The 23854-nt window shown below is 40.2% G+C and overlaps 1 protein-coding gene across 1 annotated transcript; it reads left to right on the top strand.

Moving 5' to 3' along the window:
* The first annotated feature begins 9361 nt into the window (after nt 1–9361).
* On the top strand, nt 9362–12625 carry LOC131671244 (hexamerin-1.1-like). Its single transcript, XM_058947524.1, has 6 exons — nt 9362–9452; nt 9715–10355; nt 10442–11402; nt 11479–11615; nt 11691–11973; nt 12045–12625. The coding sequence occupies exons 1-6, from the start codon at nt 9362–9364 to the stop codon at nt 12623–12625; spliced, it is 2694 nt and encodes an 897-aa protein (XP_058803507.1).
* The last annotated feature ends 11229 nt before the right edge of the window (nt 12626–23854 follow it).

Genomic DNA, 23854 nt, shown 5'->3' with positions numbered 1-23854 from the left:
GCCGCTTCGACAGTTGTTTCCGCTGGAGAGCTCGAAATATGCGCCCTCGCGCGCAATTCGCGCCTCGCTAATTCCTTCTAATTACTCGATTTATTTCCGAAGCAGCCCGCTACGGCGGACAGCATTTCCGAAGAGCGCCGCGTACAGACAGCAGCTAAAGCACTCGTTCGAGTGTGTCGCACTCGCCTTCACGACTACTAATTAGTCAGTCGATGATTTCACGCAGCTCTGTCTCGCGGATTGTCCACTCGAGGCGACGCTTCAATTCGTCTCGTTGTAGCTTTCAAATGCCCTTTCGCACGTCTACCTAAGAATGTTTTGCCCAACTTCAAACACATCATTCATAAGCTCAATCTGAAAATCAATAACTTTTGATAGGTAGCAAATGAATCCATCCTCATTGAGCGAACACGGGCGCATACTCGAGACAGGGCATTTAATTTCATCATCCTTTAATAAATATCCAACAAATTACTCGATCCCCGCAGCTCTCCGTCGAGATTAAAGAGATCCCTCGATCGCTACGCCCGAAGCTCCTGAAATCCGCGAAGGGTCTTTTGCCGCTGGCTCCTTATTGAAAGACGAAGAAGAGAAAGAGAGAGAGAGATAGAAAAAAAGAGGTCCTGCGCGCGCAGTGTGTGCCGCGAGGGTCGAGTCGTGTCTGTGCGCGATATACTCGGCAAAGTACATAAGGGAGCGTGTCTCTGTCTGGGCCTCTCTGCGTAACATCTTCAGAAACAGAGATCCCCAGCTAGCCGCGTTCAAAATAAAATTTAATACTCTTGCGAGGTTTTATTTGGGCGAGAAAATTAGAGACTAGTATCGTTTGATCAAGAGTAACATAATTGCCCGTAGATTTTGATAAGCCAAGAGGCCCGACGCGCCGAACAAACGCGTACAGTACTATTAGCACGATAATCCGACTAAACTTGGCCATAATGCTCTGTGCGGCTGCCATAAATACCACTTAAAAACTCGAGGCCAACTATCCTGTAAGATCCATAACTCTACGTTGCGGCAGTAGCGCTATCCTCCTCCCTACCCCCATTAACCAAGCAAAAGTTTTTGGCCTCCAATCGAAGAGTATCAATGTTGCACGGATATATGAGCTTTGCGAGCTTCTTCATTCATTGCTTGGGCGAACTTTGCACGCCTCGCAAGTATAATCGACGCGGGCCGCTTAGCCCTTTAACGCTCGGATATAAATAATGCAGGCCGCGCCTCCTTGTAATTCATAGCAGTTGTAAGACAAGCACGTTAACGAGCAAAGCCTACGACTACCGCCGCTGAAGCTTATAGTGCCGCGCTCGCGTTTACTGTGCGCGTTCACAATTTTTGCTCGCTCTTTACCACGAATTTCCGTGATGCGATCGCTGAATATAATCGCAGCTTAAGCATCTACTTAATAAAGACAGAGGACAATTTTTCACGAGAAATTATTTTTCATGAAAAATTGTTTTCGACTACGATTAAATTAAACATCCTACATCAACTGCATCGTAAACTGCATGTATTCATTTTCTGTATATATGGGAGGTGATTTTTTCCTGTTGGAGCCAACAATAAACAGTAATCGTAATAGTGTATTTATATTCAGCGATCACATCGCAATTTAACTCGTAATTCAATTGGACAATCAATCTGGCTGTCTAGAGACGGCAACTCGCTTTCGCGCAGCTACAATCCTTCTTCTTTCTGTCGCTCGGAATCGTAGATTACGAGAACGCGGCAGCAACAACGTGCCTGTATTAAGCGATATAAAGAAATGGCGCGAATGATTTATGCGCGCAAATTGTCCTGTCATCGCTTGCTCTCCTCTCTTTTTCTTTCTCTTATTCTACGTTGCTTGTGCACGTCTCCCACGGGAGCAGCGTCTTATATTGTCCTTTGCTGCTGCTGAATGCCTGTGCATTAAATTTCGCTTTATCGCGATGTTCTTCGCAATAACTCGTCTACTCCCTTGCTCTCGCGCGCACCAGCGTTCATTTCGTTACTCTTCTTCTATTTTGTTTTCATTTTCCGTGACGGCCACCTAAACGATTTTTTCCTCTCTCTTTCTCTCGGTTACCAAGTGTGCACGATCCAATATCGTCTGAAAGAGAAAGAAAGAGAAAGGGGGGGGGGGGAGGAGAAACGTCGAGAATAGCAAAAAAAGGGCGTTAGTAAGCGATTCTGAATTCACGGATGTCAAGGCTTTTAGCTATAAATTACAAACCAATTTCCAGTGATGTTTTTATTCCGCATTGAAAATTGTGAAACATTAGTCTAGACGAAAAAATAATAAAATATTATTTCGTAAGAGACCTAATATTACTCAAGTAAAATATATCGATCTTAATTATTACTGAAACTTATTATTAGGTTTGTTTTATCAAATGATAACAAATCATAAGATGATACTATTAACAAAGAAGTAAACACTTTTTGCCTATCACGGAACTTGACAGATTTAACAAAAATTAAAAAGGCGATAGTAGAAAATATGTTGTGATCCCATGTTACTTCACTTACTTAATTACTTTTTTCAGGTCAAATTATCTACGTAGTTCAATAATGCCTGAGTTCATTTTTGTGTGTCGTGTTTTACGACTGATGAGTTACCCTTAGGGATGGCTCGATAGATTCTCGTCACGCGCGCCACTTATCTTCTTCTTTAGCGCGAAATAAGCGATAATTCTTAGCAATCGAATTAAGTCGCGCTAAAGTCGACGATGTAACTGGCCAAGAAACTTGGCTTGCGAGCACTTTTCTATATTCGGTTGATCTTTTTGGATTCTTTTCTTTCCTGTACATTAAATGCAATCAGACATGTAGTTATATAGCTATGAGAACTAATTCTTGACAACATATTACTTCTATTTTAATATAAATTATACTATTTTATCAGCTTGTTGAAGATTCTAAGCGAGGTTCTCTTCAAACTTAAATAATAAAATTAAAAAATATACTTGTATAAAAGTTCTAACTCCTATATTGAAATATTTCAATGAAAAATAAAAAAAATCCATCTAGAGGAAAGTATATTGAAGAAGATATGCCGGAAAGTAATGCATCTCGAGCATCGCGAGTAAAGTTTAGAAAAATTAATGAAACGAGTCGAACATTAAGTGGACACTTAGCGAAACTGAAATTCTTTAGTGGAGCGAGAAGGCGAGCACTTAAGATACAAGCCGTAGGCATATTACGTGCCCGATAAATTTATTGCAGGTTTAATTTCATTTTATAGGCGCGATATTTTAACAGAGGAGTTTTGGAGGGCTAGAGAGGGAGGGAGAGAGAGAGCAAAGCTAGCTATAGTCGTCGAGGTTTCTAAGTACGAGGAGGCTCTACAGCTGGGAAGGAGGCTGCTCGATGTCGCGCGGAATGCGCTGCAAATTATGCCCGTTTTCATTTCGACCTAGGCCCACGGCACCTAATGGCCACCACGATGATCCTCCGCCCTCGAACTCCAACTTACTTACATAGGATTTCCAATTACTCGAAAGTTCATGAGACACTTAATTGCATAGCGCTGTCGTTGTTCGCTTGAGTTGTTCGGTAATGAGGAAAAACAAACCTTCGACTAAACAGATACGCGCATCGTTTATTCTTACGAAAGTCTTACTCAAAAAATATGTTTATTAGCATATAAATCGTTCGATTCCGTGAGATGTCTCGGATGACCCGAAAGTACGTTCTATTATCAACGCACGTTGCGTTATCGTTTTTTAACACTTTGCCAAGTATCTTTATCCGTACGAAATTAATTATCGAGGCAGCAACTTAGCGATATTGACACTGTACGTATTAAAGCATTTGGACCGAGTGGAGATAACACATTTTCACTGCGTTTACCGGGAACATTATTTTGTCTGATAAATTACTCACACATTTTCAATAGTATTTCACCAAATGTTTAACTTTTATGTCCAAATAAAATAATATAATAATACTTGGAAATGCTGAATATCTTATTAATTATAATGGTACTTTTCATTTTGACAAGAAGAAAAACTGAATAAGAAATCCGTTGAATCCCCTTGTTGGGATATCTTTGGCGCGTTTCCGGTTGGTTGACTGGTGGCAATGCGTCCCGCAACTGAATGTACAAGTCTCTATAGAGAAGCTCTCCTTAGCCACGACACCGAAATCCGTCGCCTAATTAAGCGCTAATTAAACGGAAAATTAATAAGATCGCACGAAATCCCGTATAAGCCAGGTACCCGCGAGGGGCTTTGCTTCCTGTGGCTTGACTCTCCAACTCTCCCATTCTTCTCTTACGTGTACAAGTAAATATATACTACTAACGAACGTACAAGTTTAGTACTACCTGCTACACGAAAGGAAGTAGAATAACTATAGCTGCGGCAATGCTCTGCTAGTTATTTGTTCGCCATTCCTTGTTTCAATGCAGGATTACTATAATGCTGGCTCGTGAGATACAATACTAAATATTGTCCTCCAAATAAAAACAAGTTAGGCAAACTTGCCGCTCAATTTTGTTTACTTGACCGGTCACAGTGGTTAATTATCATAGGTCTTGTTCATTTATTCAGAAATATCTTTAAATTTAAATACTCCCTTTAGAAAACAACTATCGCTATGTTGGCTATAATAAAACTATTTCTATTGTTAAGTACCGACAGAGTCGAAATAAATAACTTTGATATAACATTGATACATATAGGAATGTGAGATATGTGAAATACACGCTACTTTAAGAGGCAATCGAACGACTGTACGATAAGACTGGTCAATTAAAAAAAACGGTACACGTGTAGAAATTCAGAACAACCTATCATAAGTAGCCATCGTCTTAATTGCTATTTATTAAACTAATTAAATACGTATATATTCTTATCTAAATCATTAAAGTGGCTGTTAGCATTAACATTATGTGCGAATTACCTCATGTCAAAACATACGTTAATCTTTTTGTTTCACTGTCACAAAAAACAGCAGAATTAGATAAGACGGTGATATATTTATTATGACTGAAATGTTGCACGCTCCATTAACTAAAAACTTTCGGCGCTGGCTATTTTCTTTTTTTTTTGTAATCACTACCCAACAATCGAATTAACAATTAATCTATGCCTCTTTGTAAAATAACGGCTAGTCTTGGAAAAGAGAAAATTGAAGCAAAGCTGCAGCTGTAGAAACAAGAAGGAGAGGAAGAAGAAGGAACGACTCGACGAGTAATCCGACATAGCCCTTTGTCTTATACGCCATCAGGGACAGGGAGAGGGGGGATATAGCCAAGAAAGTTTGGTCGAACGTTTTTGGAAAAGGCGCAAGTAGAATGGAAATCTCGCGCGTCCACCTTATCCAATCAGGCGTCCATCGCGTATCTGTCGATAGGCCGTCCAAAAGTTTCTTTAATCAAGTATTTGATCAGGAGGGGTAAGACTTCTAGTCTCGTTCCCCTTTTGCTCCGGGGTTTTAAAATCAACCCTGATAGTCATTATTATTCGCCGTTATTGCCTTCAAGTTTCGTACAATGCGAGAACTCGAGCTTGTTTGCCGTCGGTGAAGTAAGCAGAACCAAAAAAAAACATGATGGCGTGCTTCCTGAGGCACGATTACTTCGGAAACTTCTGTGTGGATGTTAATTTTTCTCTGCATGAAAGTATAAGTACCCTTCACTTCAGCTTATGTAGATTAATCGTATGTGTTTCGATAACAAAAATAATATTATAAATTAAATGTTTTCACTTAATTTATAAAGCTCGATTATCCATCGCTTAATTAAAATGATGCTGGTATCAATTAGTATAATTAAAAAGGAAATAAAAACTACGTCTAGCAACGTTAAACTCTATTAATTTTTGAAGTCGAAAATTTATTGTAAATTTTAGGACATAAAATGGGCGATGGCTTTTATGAGAACATTTAAGAAAACTTAGGTTACTTGAGGCAACTTAGAAATTCAATCACCCGGTAGAACTTAATCTCAATTCAAAACTCGAAACTTTCCGCATAAGTACTCCAGCCTAATAAAAATCGGAATCCCAAAGTAAGTAGAGACAGAGGGAAGTGGTCGGACATGTCGCAAGGATAGGAAGACGAGGAGGCGGAGAAGGAGTGGAAAGTCTAGAAGACGAGATTTTCCAGGAACGACGTCGCAGCGGCGCATCGGCTGTACAAACATCAAACCAATATCGTAATTGCACGCTACTATTGGCACAAAAGTCGTGAGACGACGACTCGGATCTCGAGCGTCGTGTAACCGAGAAGTTTTAGTGCTCCTACGACGTTTTCAACGTAGACGGAATGTCCCTTTGTTCGCGCCCTCTCACCACAAAATTCTTAAGAAATTAAACTTTATAGAGGCTCGCTCGATCGTATTTAATCATAACGGAATTTTTTCGACAATTGCCGAGAGCATTATTGATACACGTAATATCCCAGAGTAGAAATTCATAAGGGACTCTCGTTCAAAAGCTTCGTTTGTGTAACTCCAATAATGTTCCAATAATATAAAGTGGAGTCAAACAACGCTGTGTCGCGCAGCTTACAAATGATTCGCAAAAGAACACGTTAATTATTCTTTGCATCAAGCGCTACAGTACTTTAGGCGTCGCGCCAAGTTAGCTTAATTTCTAAATATGCATGAGACCATAGGCGGACGTAAGATTGCTCTTTGGCGCTTAATTCTCTTATTTTTGCGGAAAAAGTCAGTAACTGCGATTCCGCGAGAGGTTAACGATATGCAGATACGAATGGCCAACGCTTTAGGATGAATCGCGCTCGCTAGATAAAGATAAAAAAAGAAACCGATGAATGAAAGAGAGAAAGAGAGAGACTGAGCGAGACAGAAAGGGGAAAAGAGATATCTGCTGTCAGAGACAATTGCGAACGAATGAAATGCAAATCGGTGAAAATAAAGGTAACGCCGCGGAAAATTAAATAGCATTTGAATATAATGCAAATGGCAATAGAATTATCGAGAAGAGCCTTGGTAGTAGCCACGATCGATTGAAGAAATAATATGCAGTAGTCGAGGGAAAAACAAGAAGCCCTAGATACTTTTCTTCAACGGAAATCGAATTTTCATGACATGAGTATATAGACTTTACTGTACTCAGAATGACGCAGCAAAAACTTACCATCGCCGAATCTGATGTTTAACGTCGAACTTCCAAAAATTTGCTTTTATAACTCTAAGACTCATTTATAAATGTAATCTCTACAAGTTTCGTGAGCTTTTATCTATCCGCTCTCAAAAAGACGTCGTTAAATTTGAAATCAGTTTCGTTACAAATATGATCCGGTCAATATATTCTTCAAATGCTATTTTATTCTAATCATGAAAATGTAGCTTATCTGACTACAATTTTACTTTTTATATAGTTTAATGAAATTTGGAAATTTTGATACAAATTTTAGTCTAGAAATTTCTTAGTTACAAAAAGAATAAATACTTACGTTGCGTAAATTTATTAGAGACAAAAAATATCAAATTAGAAAGTTTCTTATGAAGAACGTATGACATCAATCGAAAGTATAAACAATATGTATCCAAATTCCCTATCAATTTTTTCAAAAATAGTTTATCACGTAATTAAAGTCTACTAGCAAACTACTCATATGGAAAATAATTACGCGAAATATAGTTATTCCAAGTTGTTATTATCTCGAAAACGTGACCAAAACGAGAGAATCATAACTTTCTTACGAAATTATCATTTGCTTTAAGAACGTAAAAAATTATCTTTGCGAGATTAATAATAGTTCCATGAACTATTTATCAATCTACAGCATAAAATATGTTTATTTATAACAAAATAAGTAAAATATAGAAAATATAAAATTTTTAAGAGATTTATTCCCTTTAAAAACATTTTTCCATGTAATTAAAAAAGTTTTTAATCATTATTAAAATATCATTCATAACTTATGGTGCTAAATCAAATCAACACTATACATACAATTCGTATATTTTTGGAGAACAGGTAACACAGATCTATAAAATAAGAAGTTGTGATTGCTCTTGGCCAACTCAGGATCACTAGGAAAGTAACTTTTTTTTGTAAAGTTCAAATCCGAAATCGGAGTTTGTCCAACATATCAAGTTTTTTAGATATCTTAAGCTATAGCAGTAAAAAAGGCCGTTTTTTGCTATATGTGAGGTCCCGTAATATCGCGAAAAAAATTGTTTTTTTCCAAAAACGGAAAGAATCACGTAAAAGATCTACTTTTACTTTTCAAAATCCATTTTTAAGATTTGAAATATTATCGAATAAGATATTCGATAATATTTCAAATCTTTATCGAAATATCGTTAATTGCAGTTAAGTATTTTCGCAGATGCTATACAGTGTATCCAGAAAATCGACTATTTTGAGATTTCTAAAATACTTGACTTTGATCAACGATATCTTAATGAAAATAAAGATGTCTCAAATTTTGAAAATGAATTTTGAATAGGAATAATAGACTTTTAAAATAATTCTTCTCGATTTCGGAAAAAAACAAGTTTTCGCGTGTTATGGGACCTTAAATATAGCAAAAAACGGCCTTTTTCGCCTCTTTAGGTTAGAATATCTAAAAAACCTGACGTGATAGACAAATTCTAACTTCAGATTCGAATTTTACGCAAAAAATTCCTTCGAGAGTGACCCTTAGTTGGCTAAGAACAAAATCATGCAAGCCTGTGTAATTAAGTACTTTTCCATATATGTAAATACTAAATCAACCGATTATGATAAATTATTGTGTAACTGCTTTTATGATAATATCTTGAATTATTGACCGTATATTATCAAAGTGATTGCTTATTCGATTATTTATTTTATTTTAAATTATTTTATTCCATCTATAATCTTTCGAAAATATTCGTAGTTATAAATTTATTTACCAAATGATATCATAAGTTCATCTTCGCTTTTGATTATGTATAGAATATATTGCAGTTAATTACAATGTAAGGAAAACCTTATTTCTAGCTAACTTATTGAACGCATTAGCGTTAATATGAATTATATATTTGATTTTACAGTTATAATTTCACATCAATTTTCTGATCCAATAAAATATATTACCGAAAAGCATTCATGAATATGAGAAAATTTTATTTAATAAATGAATTCTCTATTATTGATTATTATGTTTTAATAGTTAGTTTAAAAAAGAATACTACATCGATAAAGTATTACATTGATCAAATAATAATTTAGAAACACATCTTGACGAATTGTGGAAATATTTCTAAGTCTTGCAATATTGCTAAATCAAGTCATTCGGGCAATGATAGGTGAGATGGCGACGCGTAATCTTTCGCATGCAAATTTATCAGGTCAAAAGGTCAATATTCCACCGCCACCGCGACTAAAAATGATATGATTTTCATATATAAAATCCGGGTCCATTGATAGTCGGTATGCTCAGCATCACAATGCAGTTCAGCATCGTGTTCCTTACACTCTTCGCCTTCGGGACAGCTATCCCCACAACTCCACAGCTTCGCGCTGGTAAGTGTAGTTGTTTGAACTGTAAATCAACTTGACATCAATTGTTAGAGTTAATTAGTTTCTTTTTCTTTACCTAGTTTCTTTCTTTTACTATAGAGCTTCAATAATTTTACATAAAGCAAAATAAAAATGTATATTTGTTTTTGGAAAATCAAGTAAATAATAAGTAACCCTTATTAAATTCGATATGTAGATTAAAATTGTATAAAAACACTTTAATAAACTATTGTTAATAAAATAGTTTGTAATTAATATTTTATAGCCGACCAAGAACTCCTAAAAAAGCAACAGGATGTGATATATCTTCTCGAAAACATCGCCGGCGAGCTGCCGTACGAAGCTTACCGTGATCTTGGATACAAATACGAATTTGAACCTTACCTTCAGAATTACGAGAACCCAACCGTAGTCAAATATTATGTTGGTCTCGTCAAGACTGGCCATGTACAACCTAAAGGTATTCCATACTCATACAGCGTTAGCCAGCTCCGCAAAGAAGTTAGCCTTCTTACCCAGATCTTTATGGGTGCCAAGGACTATGAAACCTTCTTGAATACTGCTGCCTGGGCCCGCATCTATATCAATCAAGAACAATTCGTTACCGCTTATTCGAGCGCTGTTCTTCGACGTCACGACATGCAGGGTGTTGTTCTGCCACCAGTCTACGAAATCTTTCCTAACTACTTTTTTGACACAAGAATAATCCAAAAGGTCCAAGACTTTGTCATGAAGTATGGCTATGATTACTACCAAGGTGAGAAACATCGAGACTACTACGACATCTACGTCAACTACACTTCCTACTACCCGTTCGGCGAGAACCAGATTGCATACTTTACTGAAGATATCGGCCTTGCCTGTTACTACTCCTATGTTCAATTGGCTGGATACATGCTTCCATACGTAAATCCATAGCCATTAAAATCTCTAGTGATATGTAGGTAACGTGCGGTTAACATTATAATTTATTTACTTTTTTTGGTATATAGGGTCAGTACGAACAGAAATACGGCAAAGGAGAAGAGAGTAAATATTTCAAGAATGGTCACGGTGCTCACTACTATTACATCCACGAGCAATTACTTGCCCGTTACAACCTGGAGCGTCTCAGTCAAGGACTCGAACCCATCAGGGAACTTGACTATTACTACGAACATATTGAGACACCATATAAGCCTCATCTTCGCTATCTCAACGGCGTGAACATGCCAGGACGTGACGAGCACCACTACGTCACTGCTCACCATCACAACTATGAGCTCATCAAGGTTCTTCGCCTAATGGAACGCAGAATCCTTGATGCTATAGATCAAGGATACTTCATCACTCCCCAGGGCACCTTCATGTCACTCTACCAACCTGAAGGTCTTAGTATCCTCGGTGAATTGATTGAAGGTACTGGTCATAGCATCAATCCTAGATATTACGGTGCTTACGCTCAGGTCGCCAGACAATTCTTTGGCTATGCTCCTGAATTCAATAATATTTGGGAATATCAGCCATCTGCTCTTGAACTTGGATACACTGCTGTCCGTGATCCTATGTTCTACCAGCTCTACAGCAAGATTCTCGAATTCTTCCATTATTATCAAGAGTCTCTGCCTGCCTATCAGTACAACGATGTAGTTCTCCCAGGAGTCAACATCGAAAAAGTCGAAGTTAGTGATCTCGTCACCTACTTTGGTGATTACCAGGTCTATCTTGACAATGCTGTACCTCAACCTGTTGGCAAGAAACAAGAACAACAGCCATTCCCTCATATCAGGGCTCATCTCAAAAGGCTCGACCACAAACAATTCGAATACACCATATACACCCACGCTGAGAAACCAGTTCGTGATGCTGTTGTCCGCGTCTACGTAGGACCCAAATACAATTATAACGGCCAACCCATCGATATTAATGTTCACCGTCATTACTTCTATGAAATCGACCAATTCGTCTACGACCGTAAGTACTATCACTCTACAATTTGACTTGCGTGCGGTAAATCTGTAAAGTGATTAACGATTCCGTATTATTTCAGTTGCCGAAGGAAAGAATGTAATTGTCAGAAACTCTCACCAGGCTACTGGTCAGAGCTACGATTACCCGTCAGTCTACGAACTAAAAGATCGCCTTGGTAATGCTTTTCTCTCTCAACACCCATACTACATCAGCGAAGTAAGTTGACGTTTGTTTCTATAATGCATAACATTTAATAGTCCTTCACATAATTAAATATCTTATTTTATTTAGCCTGAACAACTATATGGATTCCCAGCTAGGTTATCCCTTCCTAAGGGAACCAAAGAAGGATATCCACTCCAATTCTTCGTTATCATTTCTGGATCTTACAACCAGCCAGAATACTATGGCTCAGTTGTTTCTGAGAACTTCCAGACTTACCAGCCGCAACACTATCACGTTGTCGATTACGAACAGTACGAACAGTATGCCAGGAACCCAGTTGACAAAGTCAACGGTGCGTATCAAGCCATCGAGGTTGTTCCAGACTATGACGCACACATTATCACTGAAGGTACTGAATTCTTTTTTTATGTTTAATTCTTTATTGAGTCAAATATTCAATTTTATGGTTATTACTTAAAGGAAACTGGCACTGGGGATACCTGTACAAGAAATATCCAGGCAGTTACTACTATCCACACTGGCAGCAAACCCACTATCAGGTAAAATCTGGTGGTTACGGACAACATTACCCCAATTCTCAATACGGTGCTAGATATGGTGTTGCATATGGCGAAAAATACGCCCAGAAATACCCAGAAAGCTACCATCATTACGGAAAGGAAGAATTCAAATATCCACATGCTTACCACAAGGTCGTTGACCACCCAGAGATCGGTAAATCCTACCAAACCATCTACAAACAGGGCTCTTACGAGTCTGTGGAATACCCAGGAAGCGGTCATTATCCAGGTGCCAAGGGCCTCTACAGCAGCTATCCAACCGGCAGCTTCAAGAGCTATAAGGGACAAGAAGAATACGTCCACAATTACTACAGCGAGAAATACATTAGTGACGTGATCGGTGGTGTTGTCTCCCTAGATGGAAGACCCTTTGGATACCCACTCGATAGGCAACTAGCCCACAGTGCCTTCTACGCCAAGAACATCTATGTTAAGAACGTCGTCATCTACCACGACGAGGAATACTTCTACGAATACTGAGTACATTAAGTAGCTCAGCTTTCAGCCAATGTCACTTAATTTAACTTAATCATGAAGAGAAGATTTAATTAATTTTATTTTTAATTCGTGTCGGTGTCTGAATGTAGATTGCTACGCTTATTATATTTATCGACTTGTATTAAAAGATGGTAAATAAATGTACTTTACCATACATTTCTTTTGTAATATTCTTTCTCCACATAATCATATACCTAATCTTATCCGCGTACTACATATATTTTGAATAGATTTTAAAGATGTATATGAAAAATTAATAAGAAAACATTAACAGTTGATGTACATTTACTGACCAAAAAAAGACTAGCTTTCTCTAAATTTAACTCGTTATTATCTATATAGACTGGTAAAATTTCAATTATTCGATTGAATTACTAAAAATTCTACTAAAAATACTACAATAAAATAGATATTGTATTTAAAAGTTTTTCTAGTGATTTTCCTAAACTGAGTTAGTTTATTAATAAAGTTATTTCAGTTCTAATTTCGTGTATTGCCTTCAAATATAACCAAAAGCTTCATAAATAACTTGTAAATATGTTTTCTACGTGCGCGTATATTTCAGAGGATTGCAACTTATTGAAGGCGTATCATCAATCGTTGAATGTTCAATCGAAATTGGCCTGTGCAGTTTACGTGTATCTATTCAAACTTGCCAGTCCATTTTAAAGCGCTTCTGAAGTCAGCACGTATGAAACTTTTTGCGAATTGGTAAAAGATGCAAATTGCAAATAAATATTTTCAATCAGTTTCTATAATCATTTTAAATATTAGTTTTACATATAAAAATACGTTTTAATATAAAAATAACAGCATGTATGATAATATTTGTCTACCTAACAACATAAAACATCAGTTCAGAGCATTCGATGCATACGGTAGAAAATTTTTTACTTCGGGCGTTCGATACAATTCAAGGGTATGCGAGAGAGATTGAGAAGGAAGGAAAAAAAAACATTTATTAAACAGAGGAGAGTTATGGAGTGCGAAAGCAGGCGAGGCGTGAGTTTTCCCACGCGACTGGCTACCCAACGCCGTGAGTTATTTATATTCATATCGATGCATGGGGAAAGTTGGCAAGATTTCTTGCCTCTTTCACTGCTTATTTCGTATATCCTGACCCTCCATCTCGGTCTATTATTCTTTTCGCTAGAACCCTCTCTTTCTACTTCTTTTTTAGGGCTACGTGTGTTTCGTCAAACTTTCGCTTTTCTTTCTTATCACAATAAACTTCTTTAGTTTACGGCTGACCCAAAACTACTTTGTAGATCATATGTCTAGAAAATATGAGTGAATAAAATGCCTGATATCGTTGCAGTATGAATTGTAAAACGTTATATTCTTTCAGTACGCAAATTTTAAAATGCATACATTTTTTTCAGTGAAAAATTTATTATTGTGGAATTTGAGAGTTGATAACATTTTATTCCATTTTATTCGTTAGAAAATAGAAAGAAAAATAGATATATATATATTAAAGTCTTTTCATTTTTATGATTATTTGCTTTTGTATATGTCTGGCACATAGCAAGCACGGTCATAAATACTACCTGAAAGATGAAAAAAATTTCAAAAAATATAAAGGAGGATAGAAAGAAGCACCGGTGACCGGCCACACCAACGATTTATTGCATATGAGTTCCCCGGATTTGTCAATCGAGAATTTCCTTCGTGGCAACATTTGAGAGAGAAAGAGCGTAGGAGAGAAAGCGAGAGAGAAGGCGGGAGGAACGAAACGATAAATTGTCGAATCGAATCCACTGTGGAAATTTCGAGACAAGGACTTTTTCCTCTTCTCACTTGAGATTTTTAAAAAACGCGAAGTACATCCCGAAGTAAGTTAAAATACGTATTAAATATGTTGAACTTTGTATTAAAAAGATATAAAGACTAAATAAAGCCTGAGTTTTGAGCCAACCAAGCGGGTTATCGGGTTTTCCGGCCGACCTAACGCTGAGACTAACCCCTCGCACGAGCCGGCTTGCTTGACTTTTTAATTACGTGTCATAAATTGGTCGACACGCTCGGCCCGTTCGGCGATACTCTATTTTCTGGATGGCCGCTGCTTTGATCGATCGCCTCCACATGTTGTATTTATCTACCGTCTCAACCCCACTGGCCTCTACCCCTTATATATATATAATCGGAAGCTTCGACGATGAAGTGCATACCGGTTATACTACGTATTTCTAGCGTGAAAGCTGATAAATATCGACAAGTCGAGTGGTTTTTCAAACTTGATTCTCGTGCGTTGCGGCGACACATAAGCACTACATAGAGCTGTTGGCTAAATAAATCATTTGTCAAGTTAAAATACAAAACTCCTATGATTCACCCGAGGCGAATGGCAAGGGGAAAGAGTTAAATTTGTGAAAACGAGTCGTCTGATTTTCATTTCTTTTTTTTTATTCGTGCTACTGACTTTTCTATTGCCAAGGCAACTCGCGCGTCGTCAAGTTTCGGAGCACGAGATCTGGACTCCCATTATACTCGAAACGAGCGTCTGACACAAAAGCTCGCGAACTTTCCGCGAGAATTCCGGCGACGCGATTGCCCCCTTCCTTTCTCTCTTTCTAGGAGCGGCACAAACTTTTTTAAATTTCATTTACTCTAATTTGTAAGGTAAATTTCCGATAGCGATTCACGGCTTGTAGCGTAACTTGTTCCGGCTGGAGGCGAGCTTTGACTCGCAGGCAACTTTTCCCCATAAGTACTTGCTTTTTATTGTTGAGTACTCGAGTTGCAATGCGCAATGGGTTTCTTTTCAAACTGTTTTCCGTTGGTAAAAATGTTTAAGGCAAATTTCCCAACAGTTATCCAAAAGTATCGCAGTGATATTCCGCTTTAAATTATTCGAATGAAGAAATATGTTAAATGAGCTGCGATAACTTTATTCATTATTATATAAAAATAAATGGCACGAATCATTAAGCCAAAAGAAGAGAGTTGAAAGAGTTGGGAGCATCGCAAAGAGAGGCCAAATCAATGTTACGCCACGGTATTGTCCGCGGTGGCACGGCAGAGGATAAGGCCTGATATTAATTAATCTTTCGCGCGAAAGCCAGCCTCGGCACCACGGTATATACAGCGGGAGCTTTCATTCATCGAGGAGGAAAATTCCTCGCCTAGAGGAAGCCGTCGGTTATCGGTCGGTATTTAATTAATATCTGCACAGTTTCTTTATCCCGCTCTGCCCTCCCACCTTCTGTCTTTATCTCACGCCAACTATTTTGCCTTCTTTTTTCGAGTATCACGCCGCGTCTTATTGTCTCGGCAACCCGTTTATTATTTCATGATTGAAAATTTTCCGCGCCCATAATTGTAATAGCCATCGGAAGAGCCCTTTGATGCTTTAATTAATTTTTAAATGGAATTGCATGTAAGCGTTACTGTCTTGAAGAAACAGCGAAGGAATATTGTTGATGAATATAAAATTGCACTTGCAGAATGTCAAACAAACCGAGCATTGGGGTGAGCCGGCAAAACAGAGCCAATCGACGAGAGTTAAGCGAAAATTAGAGGCGTACTCGAAAGAAGCAGTCGGCAAGGAACAACAACGAATAGCGCAAACTGCTGGAATACTTGAAATAAGTAGCTGCTGCAATTATGAGGGAAAGGCAAGGTAGCTGTTGTTCGGCGAGTAATGCCGTGTGTTTATGCACGCAAAGTAAGAGTAGAGAAGAGAAGAGAAGTTACTTAGCCTAGTGAGGAAATCTGGCTGTGGAGCTGCAAGCTCTCCTGCCACTTTGAATGATAATATCGTTTCACTCATTAGAAGTTTAATGAGAGCTTTGTTTAGGCGGAGATGTGCCGCGCCAGCCAAAGTAGCGAGAGACCGAGGGAGAAAAGTTGCGGATAGCGCGGCGACTATGTTAATCCGGGAGAGGCGCGCTTTTGGCTGCGAGCATTCGGAAATAAAGACACTTGACGCGCATCGTCTCATTGTACACACAGCCAGCTGCGATGGGCTTTCAATTTACGAGAGCTTATAAGCGCCGCGAGGCGCGAATGAAAATTCATCATGTAAATCGGGAGCGAGAGAGCGAGAGAGCGAGAGAGCGAGCACGCGGCAATTGGCCCGTGGTATGAATAATAAAAGCGTTTGCCCGAGACAACCTAACGAGTCATCTGCATCTATATTGACCAGGCGCGCGCGCGAACGAGCGAAAACCAGAGTACGAGAATGTTTCTCATTAAATTAATTAATTGCCGGCTACTTTCGCGCCATCTCTCCCCTCGCGCTGCCAAATAAAACGCCCAGATACACACACACACGCACACAGAGCACGGAGGGACGCGCGCCGCAAACGTTGTATAATTGGGCTGTACGAGGAAAACCACCGACGCAACGGACCGTGAGCGCGTTTACGCTGCAAACGCCAGATGCGAGGCCTCTTCACGCGAGGCTGCCCGTCAAAACGTTTTCAATTTCGAAAGCTCCCAGCCATTATTTTAATCGTTTTCTCATATTTTTTCTACTCTTTTCCGCCAGCCAGATCTGTCGCCTGCACGATGTACGATTTATTAAACTTTCATTGCTTTTCCTTTTCCTCGTGCACGCTGCAACTCGCTTTTTGCTCTCTTCGTCGAGCACATTATTGCTTTCTTTTATTAGTCTTGGCGCAGTGAATCTGTTTTTGTTTTTTCAACAAATAACAGTCATGGTGAAATTTTCCAGTTATTAACTTGTATGAGAAAAGGAATCGAGCAGCGTAGGAAACTTGTCGGCAAATATTAGAGCATGACCGAACCACTTAGCAATAATAAAAGGGAGGAGAAAAGAGGAACAAATGATATTTCGCTGCTGAAATCCACGCTTCACCTACTCAGCAGACTCGTCTATTATTAAAATAATCCCCCACAGGCAGCTGAGTGGGAGCGGTGCAAGCTCGCCGATATTCCCACGGGCCATGAAAAATGCATTCGTTTTTCGCGCCCGCTGCCTTTTAAATTTCTCGCTCTGACGGATAAAGGAGCAAGATGAATAGGCGCGCGAGCGCAGCCATTACAACCACGTCTCGATCGATTAATAACTATCCCAAGGCTCGATAATATCAATAAGATATCTCCACGCGAAAAGACTCGGCCTGAAAAATGCAGTCATTCGCTTGGAGACAGACAGCGATTTTGCAGGCGCTCCTCGGAGATTCGGCTTGTGAAAATCTCATCAGAGCATTTTCCGATATCAAATCCGCGGCTGACGGACCTGATATTTATAACTAGGCTGAATCCCACAATATATACATACTACCAGAACAGTACGTGTCTTGAACAATAAATCCTCAATTTTCTTTTTACCTGTCACTATAAATTTTCATTCGTGCGTGGGTTAATATTGCACATTCAAATCTTGATACTGAAAAAATGCACGAGGTAAAAAGAACGACAAAGAGAAGTAAAGGCAGTGCCGTCGAGTGCAGAGCTCGACACGTCTCGACGGCTCATAATAATATTTAATCCGATCCATTGCACGGTACAGCGCTTCGCTCTTAACCCGGCCTCCGAAATCCTTTAAGGACTTCTATCTCGACGCGTTGCTCCTGGAAAAGCCACAGAGAAAAAGAGACCACGGCGAAGGCGGCGGATTCGGATATACTTTGGTAATGCTTCAGACATAGTCACACTGTCAGTATATATCTTCTTTAACAAGAGAGCCAACAGTTATTTATTCTGTTCTGAATTAAATTATGTACACCAAGACATATCTGTAAAGTTATTTATATTACCTTTTAGTCTTAAGGTTAAATTATCAAACCATAATCATTGAAATGTAATACCTGCCCATATGTAAGTCATGAGAAAAAAAGAGACAAAGGATTGATAGGAAAATGTGAACAGGGAAAATGCTCGAATGGAAAAAGAAGGATACAAAAAACGCAAAAAAACATTCGTACGTGAAAAGGAAACGTTGGTTTTATTAGGAGAAACGCTCGAACAGAAAAAGAAAGATGCAAAAAACGTAAAAAACATTTGTACATAAAGAGGAAACGCTGGTTTTATTAGCCAAGCGATAGGCCAAGCTCGCGGAGCCACTCTCACTCATTTTATTTCTCATACTCGAGTTTAATTAGACTCCCGATAATACCGAGCGCTATCTTACGCCAGCCGCTTTCTGAAAGAGGCTGCTTCCACCTTCCTCCCTTATTCTCGCTTTCTCTCTCTAGTTTCTCTCCGCAATCATGCAGTGAGAAAAGCCTGCGGGGAATCGCCCTCACCATTCCCTCTCTCTCTCTCTCGCTCTCTCTCTCTCTGTCTTCCTTTATCCTTTTTGTTCCTGATCGTGTACCCACTTATAGCTCTCGTCCGCTTTTCTCTACTTTTTACTTTCTTTTTTGTTAGTTTCTTACTTTTATGTTTGAGTTAATGGATCGTGTAAGACTTTATCCATTATTCAGCTCTACCAGAAAAAAAAAATCAAATAATCGCGAGAAATGTCGAGATGAAATCTCAGCTAAATTTCATAAACAGTGTTTACAAGTGTACTAGTCGTCGACTGTTAGAAGAAAACGTGACGACAGAAAATCACGCAAAGAGAGAGAAAGAGAGAGAGAGCGCCGGCAATTCTAATTTCCCTGCAGGCAGGCGGAGGTTCGTTTCATTTTTCGCAACGCCGCCAAGTTGGTTGATTTTTTCGTGCCGCCACGCCGTAGTGCCTCGTCTATACCCCCGCTGCAGCAACGAACGTCTCTGCAGAGACCCAATCCGATTTGGATCATTTGATTTTGCATTCTCGCCATTCAGCCTGACATGGCGTTACGTGCAGACAGATAAAATTGTTCGCTTACGCGGCCCATATATAGAGTCGTCTCATATTTCCCCTTATCCGCTCGCATCCGCACAGATTCGCGACTGTAGGCTTTTTTATTTTCATCAACATCCAACTTCTCGTTGGAATTTCGTCGTGGTACACTGCGTTGTAATTGGATCGATCGGGTGATAATCAGAGGAGCGCAGCTACAAGCGGAAACGAAAAAAAGCGAGCGCAGTGAAACCTCGCTTTGAAAACGCGCCACGTGGTATGGCAGTTGCAGCTTTAATTGGCGTCGCTCGCTCAAGCCAACTTTTGCTTTGTCCAGCGGACCATATTCGCGAATAATGTTCAACTCGTGCGCACTTGAGCGCGAGCCAGTCTGAAGAGGCCAGCGAGTCGCGCAAATGAATTTTCGCGTCGTAAGTGCTCGTGTGAATCGTAACGTTATTAATTTCACTGGTGGTTTTTCCCCAAATGTTCTACGTAAACATCGTACCAAGTGGGAGAAATGAAAAAGTGCTCAAAAAATCATAAAGTCAAAACTTTTATGGGCCGTGCAAGTAGAACTTACCAGTCATTGATGAGCATCAACTCATCGCGTTGTTGATGCAACAATTCGTCAGTCATTTGAGCGACTCAATGTAAAATACAGCTTTAGTTTCTCAAGCATTAAACGAAAGAATTGCCGCAGTCTGCGACCCTTAATCACTTTTCATGCCGCTCTGCAGTTATACGCGCCGAGCTACGGCCACGTGGAGGTTATCGGGGGCAACGAGCTACGAAATTGGTTTGCTGCGCGTTCGCGCCAGAATACTTTTTATCTCGAGATCATTTTTTAAAAACTTCAAACTTCTATATATGCCTTAACAACACTTTCAGGTGACCACCACGCCGCGCCAGCTCTACTCGATTAAAAATAATCCACCTCGGTATCGAGCACTTTTCTCATTTTTCATTCCCTGAATTTACATAAAAGAAAAAATGATCGACGACCGATCGATTCTTACTTCCGCCCGGAACAATAATTCAGTCGGCAAAACCCAAGCAGTCCGGCATTGCGATTTGACGTGTAAGCGGCCACAACACAACACAACGTGGTTCAATACATTTGCTATTTGATTGGGCCGCGCATCGTATCGCCCTTTGTGTAGGGTGGCTTCACGGCAAAAAATACCAAACCAGCGGCATTCGCGCGCGATCACGTTCCCAATTTCTTCCGCTCGGCCGAGTTTCGGAGAATTTGCGTGTGAGCACACGCGCAACTATTTTGAAATTGGCGCTGATTAATGACCCGTCGGATAATGGCCAATTCGTTGTACCACTTGGCAGCGATGCAGTCATGCATGAGAAATATTGCAATTATTTCAATTGCTTTTTAATTGCCGTCTCGCGATGGCTGACCACGCAACTCTTGAAATTTACTTGTCTTTTGTGCGCTGTGCTGCGCATACTCGCGCGTACGCACGCACGGCTCGTTTCGAAATATTCATTTTGTAATGTGCAATTTGTTCCGAATGGTCGTCGACTCTTCACAAATGGTTTCGCATAAATGTCGAGGCGCGTTCGCACCCAATCAGACATCAAATATGCTTAATCATACGAGTCATATTGAATAGTCACAGTTTGTACGTCAAATCACGCGCATAGCTTTGAATGCGGCCAGTATTTTGCCAGCTGAATTAACTTCTCATTATCATTTTCGTTTCCAAATATTCTTACGAATTTTCGATTGCCGGAAAAAGAGAATGTCAGTCTAAAAGCAAGTGAAAGATTTGCAAAGTCGATTCAAATAGCAGTCGGCATCGACAGCTCGTGTTCACTCGTCGCCTTTCAACGGCTTACGAGATCTGCACGTGAACTCGACGAAGCCCAGCATTTCCACACAGCATTCGATTGCCAGAAGTTATAAGAGGGCAGAGTGGTAATCGATGTCTTACTGTACATACCGTCAGAGTCGCATCAATAATTGATTGCGCGAGGGACGTGGTGCCAGTCATTTATAAGGATGGAATAAACATCAGTCTGCGCGCAGAGACAAAGAGATACGCTGTGCGTTATAATGCAAAGATCAGACGCGATGCTTCTGCATAATGGAAGCCTGGAAGCAACGGAAAAAGAGAACGTGGAACGGATTATCAATAAGAGACTCGCAAAAAACGAAAAACACGTGTCGCCATGGTCGCCCCCTTAGGAAAGACAAACTTTGTTGACAAAAATAAAGCCCGATACCGTCGCTAGGAAAAGCTCATTTTGCGCATGGCAAACTCGATCGCATTATCCTAGCGAAAGAAAAAAAGGTGGAGGGGAATTTCGAATTCCTTAATCTGGACTGTAGCAGCGCTATGCAGCTTCACGTATATGAGAGCTTGCGCTCACGAAAGAGCGAGAGTCTGGTAAGTCATTTAACGCGAGAGATCCTTTGAATGGCAATATCCATTATCGCGGCGTTACAGCCCAATGGACTCGCGCGTCCTTCCGTGATCGGATTAGCGACAAAGGAACAACTCTCTCTCTCTCTCTCTCTCTCTCTCTCTCTCCTCCCTCTGGGAATCTTTATTTCTACGGGCAAGGGAGCGTGGCGTAATCAGGCCCTCTTTTGTCGTCGGCTTTATTGGCTGTTCTAAAGTCAATTTTCTGGATAAATTATCTAATGTGTCTATCTGTGATTAGTGTGGCTTGCTCGTTGTAATGCTCATCGTTATTTTTTCAACCAGTCGAGCAAACGGATTTGCATGGGTGCTACAGTGTATTCAATGTGTATTGTTCAATTACCAATTAATTTTTCAAATTAAATTATGCTCAATTTCTGAATATTTCTCCAACTTTTTCATTCGAGTAATCTTTCGTGACGTTTCGCAAACAATCTCGCAAATCAGAGAGTCTAATGAATTTGATTCAAAATTGTCGACCAGAAGGCATTCCGACTTGTCAAAAATACATCTGAAGGAGTTCTCAACGCGCCCATCCCAGTCTGGCATTGTCATTGCCACCTAACTACGCGTACACATAACAATCACGCTGTGACGCCGGCGGTGGTAGCGGCGTCGAAAGCCGCGCGCAGGAATACCCAAGTATGCAAATGCCTGAAGGGCGGTGAGCGCCACCCTTATACCTGGCCCGCGGCGACGTCGCGTGTTCTTCCGTCCCCTTTCACGCTAGCGCGTTATATACACGTTTAATGGCATTCGCCACTCTGGAAAATCAGCCCTATGCCGATTCGGCGCGTTTAAATCTACTTACGCTCTCTCTCTCTCTCTCTCTCTCTCTCTCTCTCGCGCGCTTGCTCGTTGCGAATTGATAAATGGCATTAGGCTTCTCAAGGAGAAGATTGTCTACCGACAACAGAGAAAGAGGCAGAGGAGAAGCTGACTACTTGTGCTCTAATTGGCTTTTGATGAGATTCGCTCCGCGAGAACGAGTTACGTTGCAATCGCTGCAGTAGCGTTCGTGCAAATTTTTATCGCGAACAAAATTGAACCGGCAAATATTCAATGTGGCGTTGCTTCGCTTGATGTTTGTTTTGGCAGCTCGACGAGCCACACAACGCACTCGGAAGTCACGAAAAAGTTGCATTCCGTATTTTCTTTGTATCGGGTAAGCTGCTCACGTAGACCCGCGCGCGCCAACAGCGATGTACATTGTACCGAGGAAGAAACGAGGAAAAGAGGAAAATGGATGAAATCAAACTTTACGGAGTCGTGCAAAGATCAACAATTATATCCGCCAAGCTGCAGCTAAATAATCGCATTATCTTTCAATTGAATGATGGCGTTAAATGATTATCGATTAAGAAACTGCAACGACCAAGGTAATTTCTTGGATACTCCTGATTTCCACTATTGGAGGAGAATGCGCTTGTAATCTCTGGCAACGCCAAGGATAGAAATCAATCGGAGGTTTTAATTTACAGCAAGCGATCGGGAGACAAAGCAGAACAGATAAAAAAGGCATCTTGCAGGCTTGAGAAAGAGAGATAAATCGAGACGCTCCGATAAGGTAAATAGAAACGTACGACACGTAGGTTCTACGTGCAATGCAATAAGGTGCTGCATTCTTATTCCTCGTCGCGCCATCTTTCCCTGAATCTCCGACTTATTTTCCGCGCGCGTTTTTTGTTCCAGGCGGTGATTGGGCGGCCGCCGGGCCTGCACACCCGTTGAAAAATGAAGCTCCGTGCCGTGCCTACGAGACAAAGATCAATCTCGCGATGCGAACAGCGCCCAATTTTCGCGCTTGCACGTGCCATTATAGGCCGAGTAGTACAGGCTGACTTGCGGCGATAGCGTAAGCTTATTTGTTTAGATGAAGCGCTATATTAAAGGTGCATGAAAGCATCTTGCTTTACAGATTAATCGCGCTTTACTACGCACGGGAACTAACAAGCACGTGTGAGGTATTTTCAACTGTCTCTTAGAACGATGCAACCGCTTCGTGCACTTGCGACTATGCGTTGCCTTCAT

The sequence above is a fragment of the Phymastichus coffea genome, unplaced genomic scaffold (assembly GCF_024137745.1).
Source record: "Phymastichus coffea isolate CEN01 unplaced genomic scaffold, Cenicafe_Pcof_1.1 PCOF00122, whole genome shotgun sequence".
In the NCBI taxonomy this organism is placed as follows: domain Eukaryota; kingdom Metazoa; phylum Arthropoda; class Insecta; order Hymenoptera; family Eulophidae; genus Phymastichus; species Phymastichus coffea.
The sequence above is the reverse complement of the archived record's forward strand: the minus strand, read 5'-3'. Positions and strand labels throughout refer to the sequence as shown.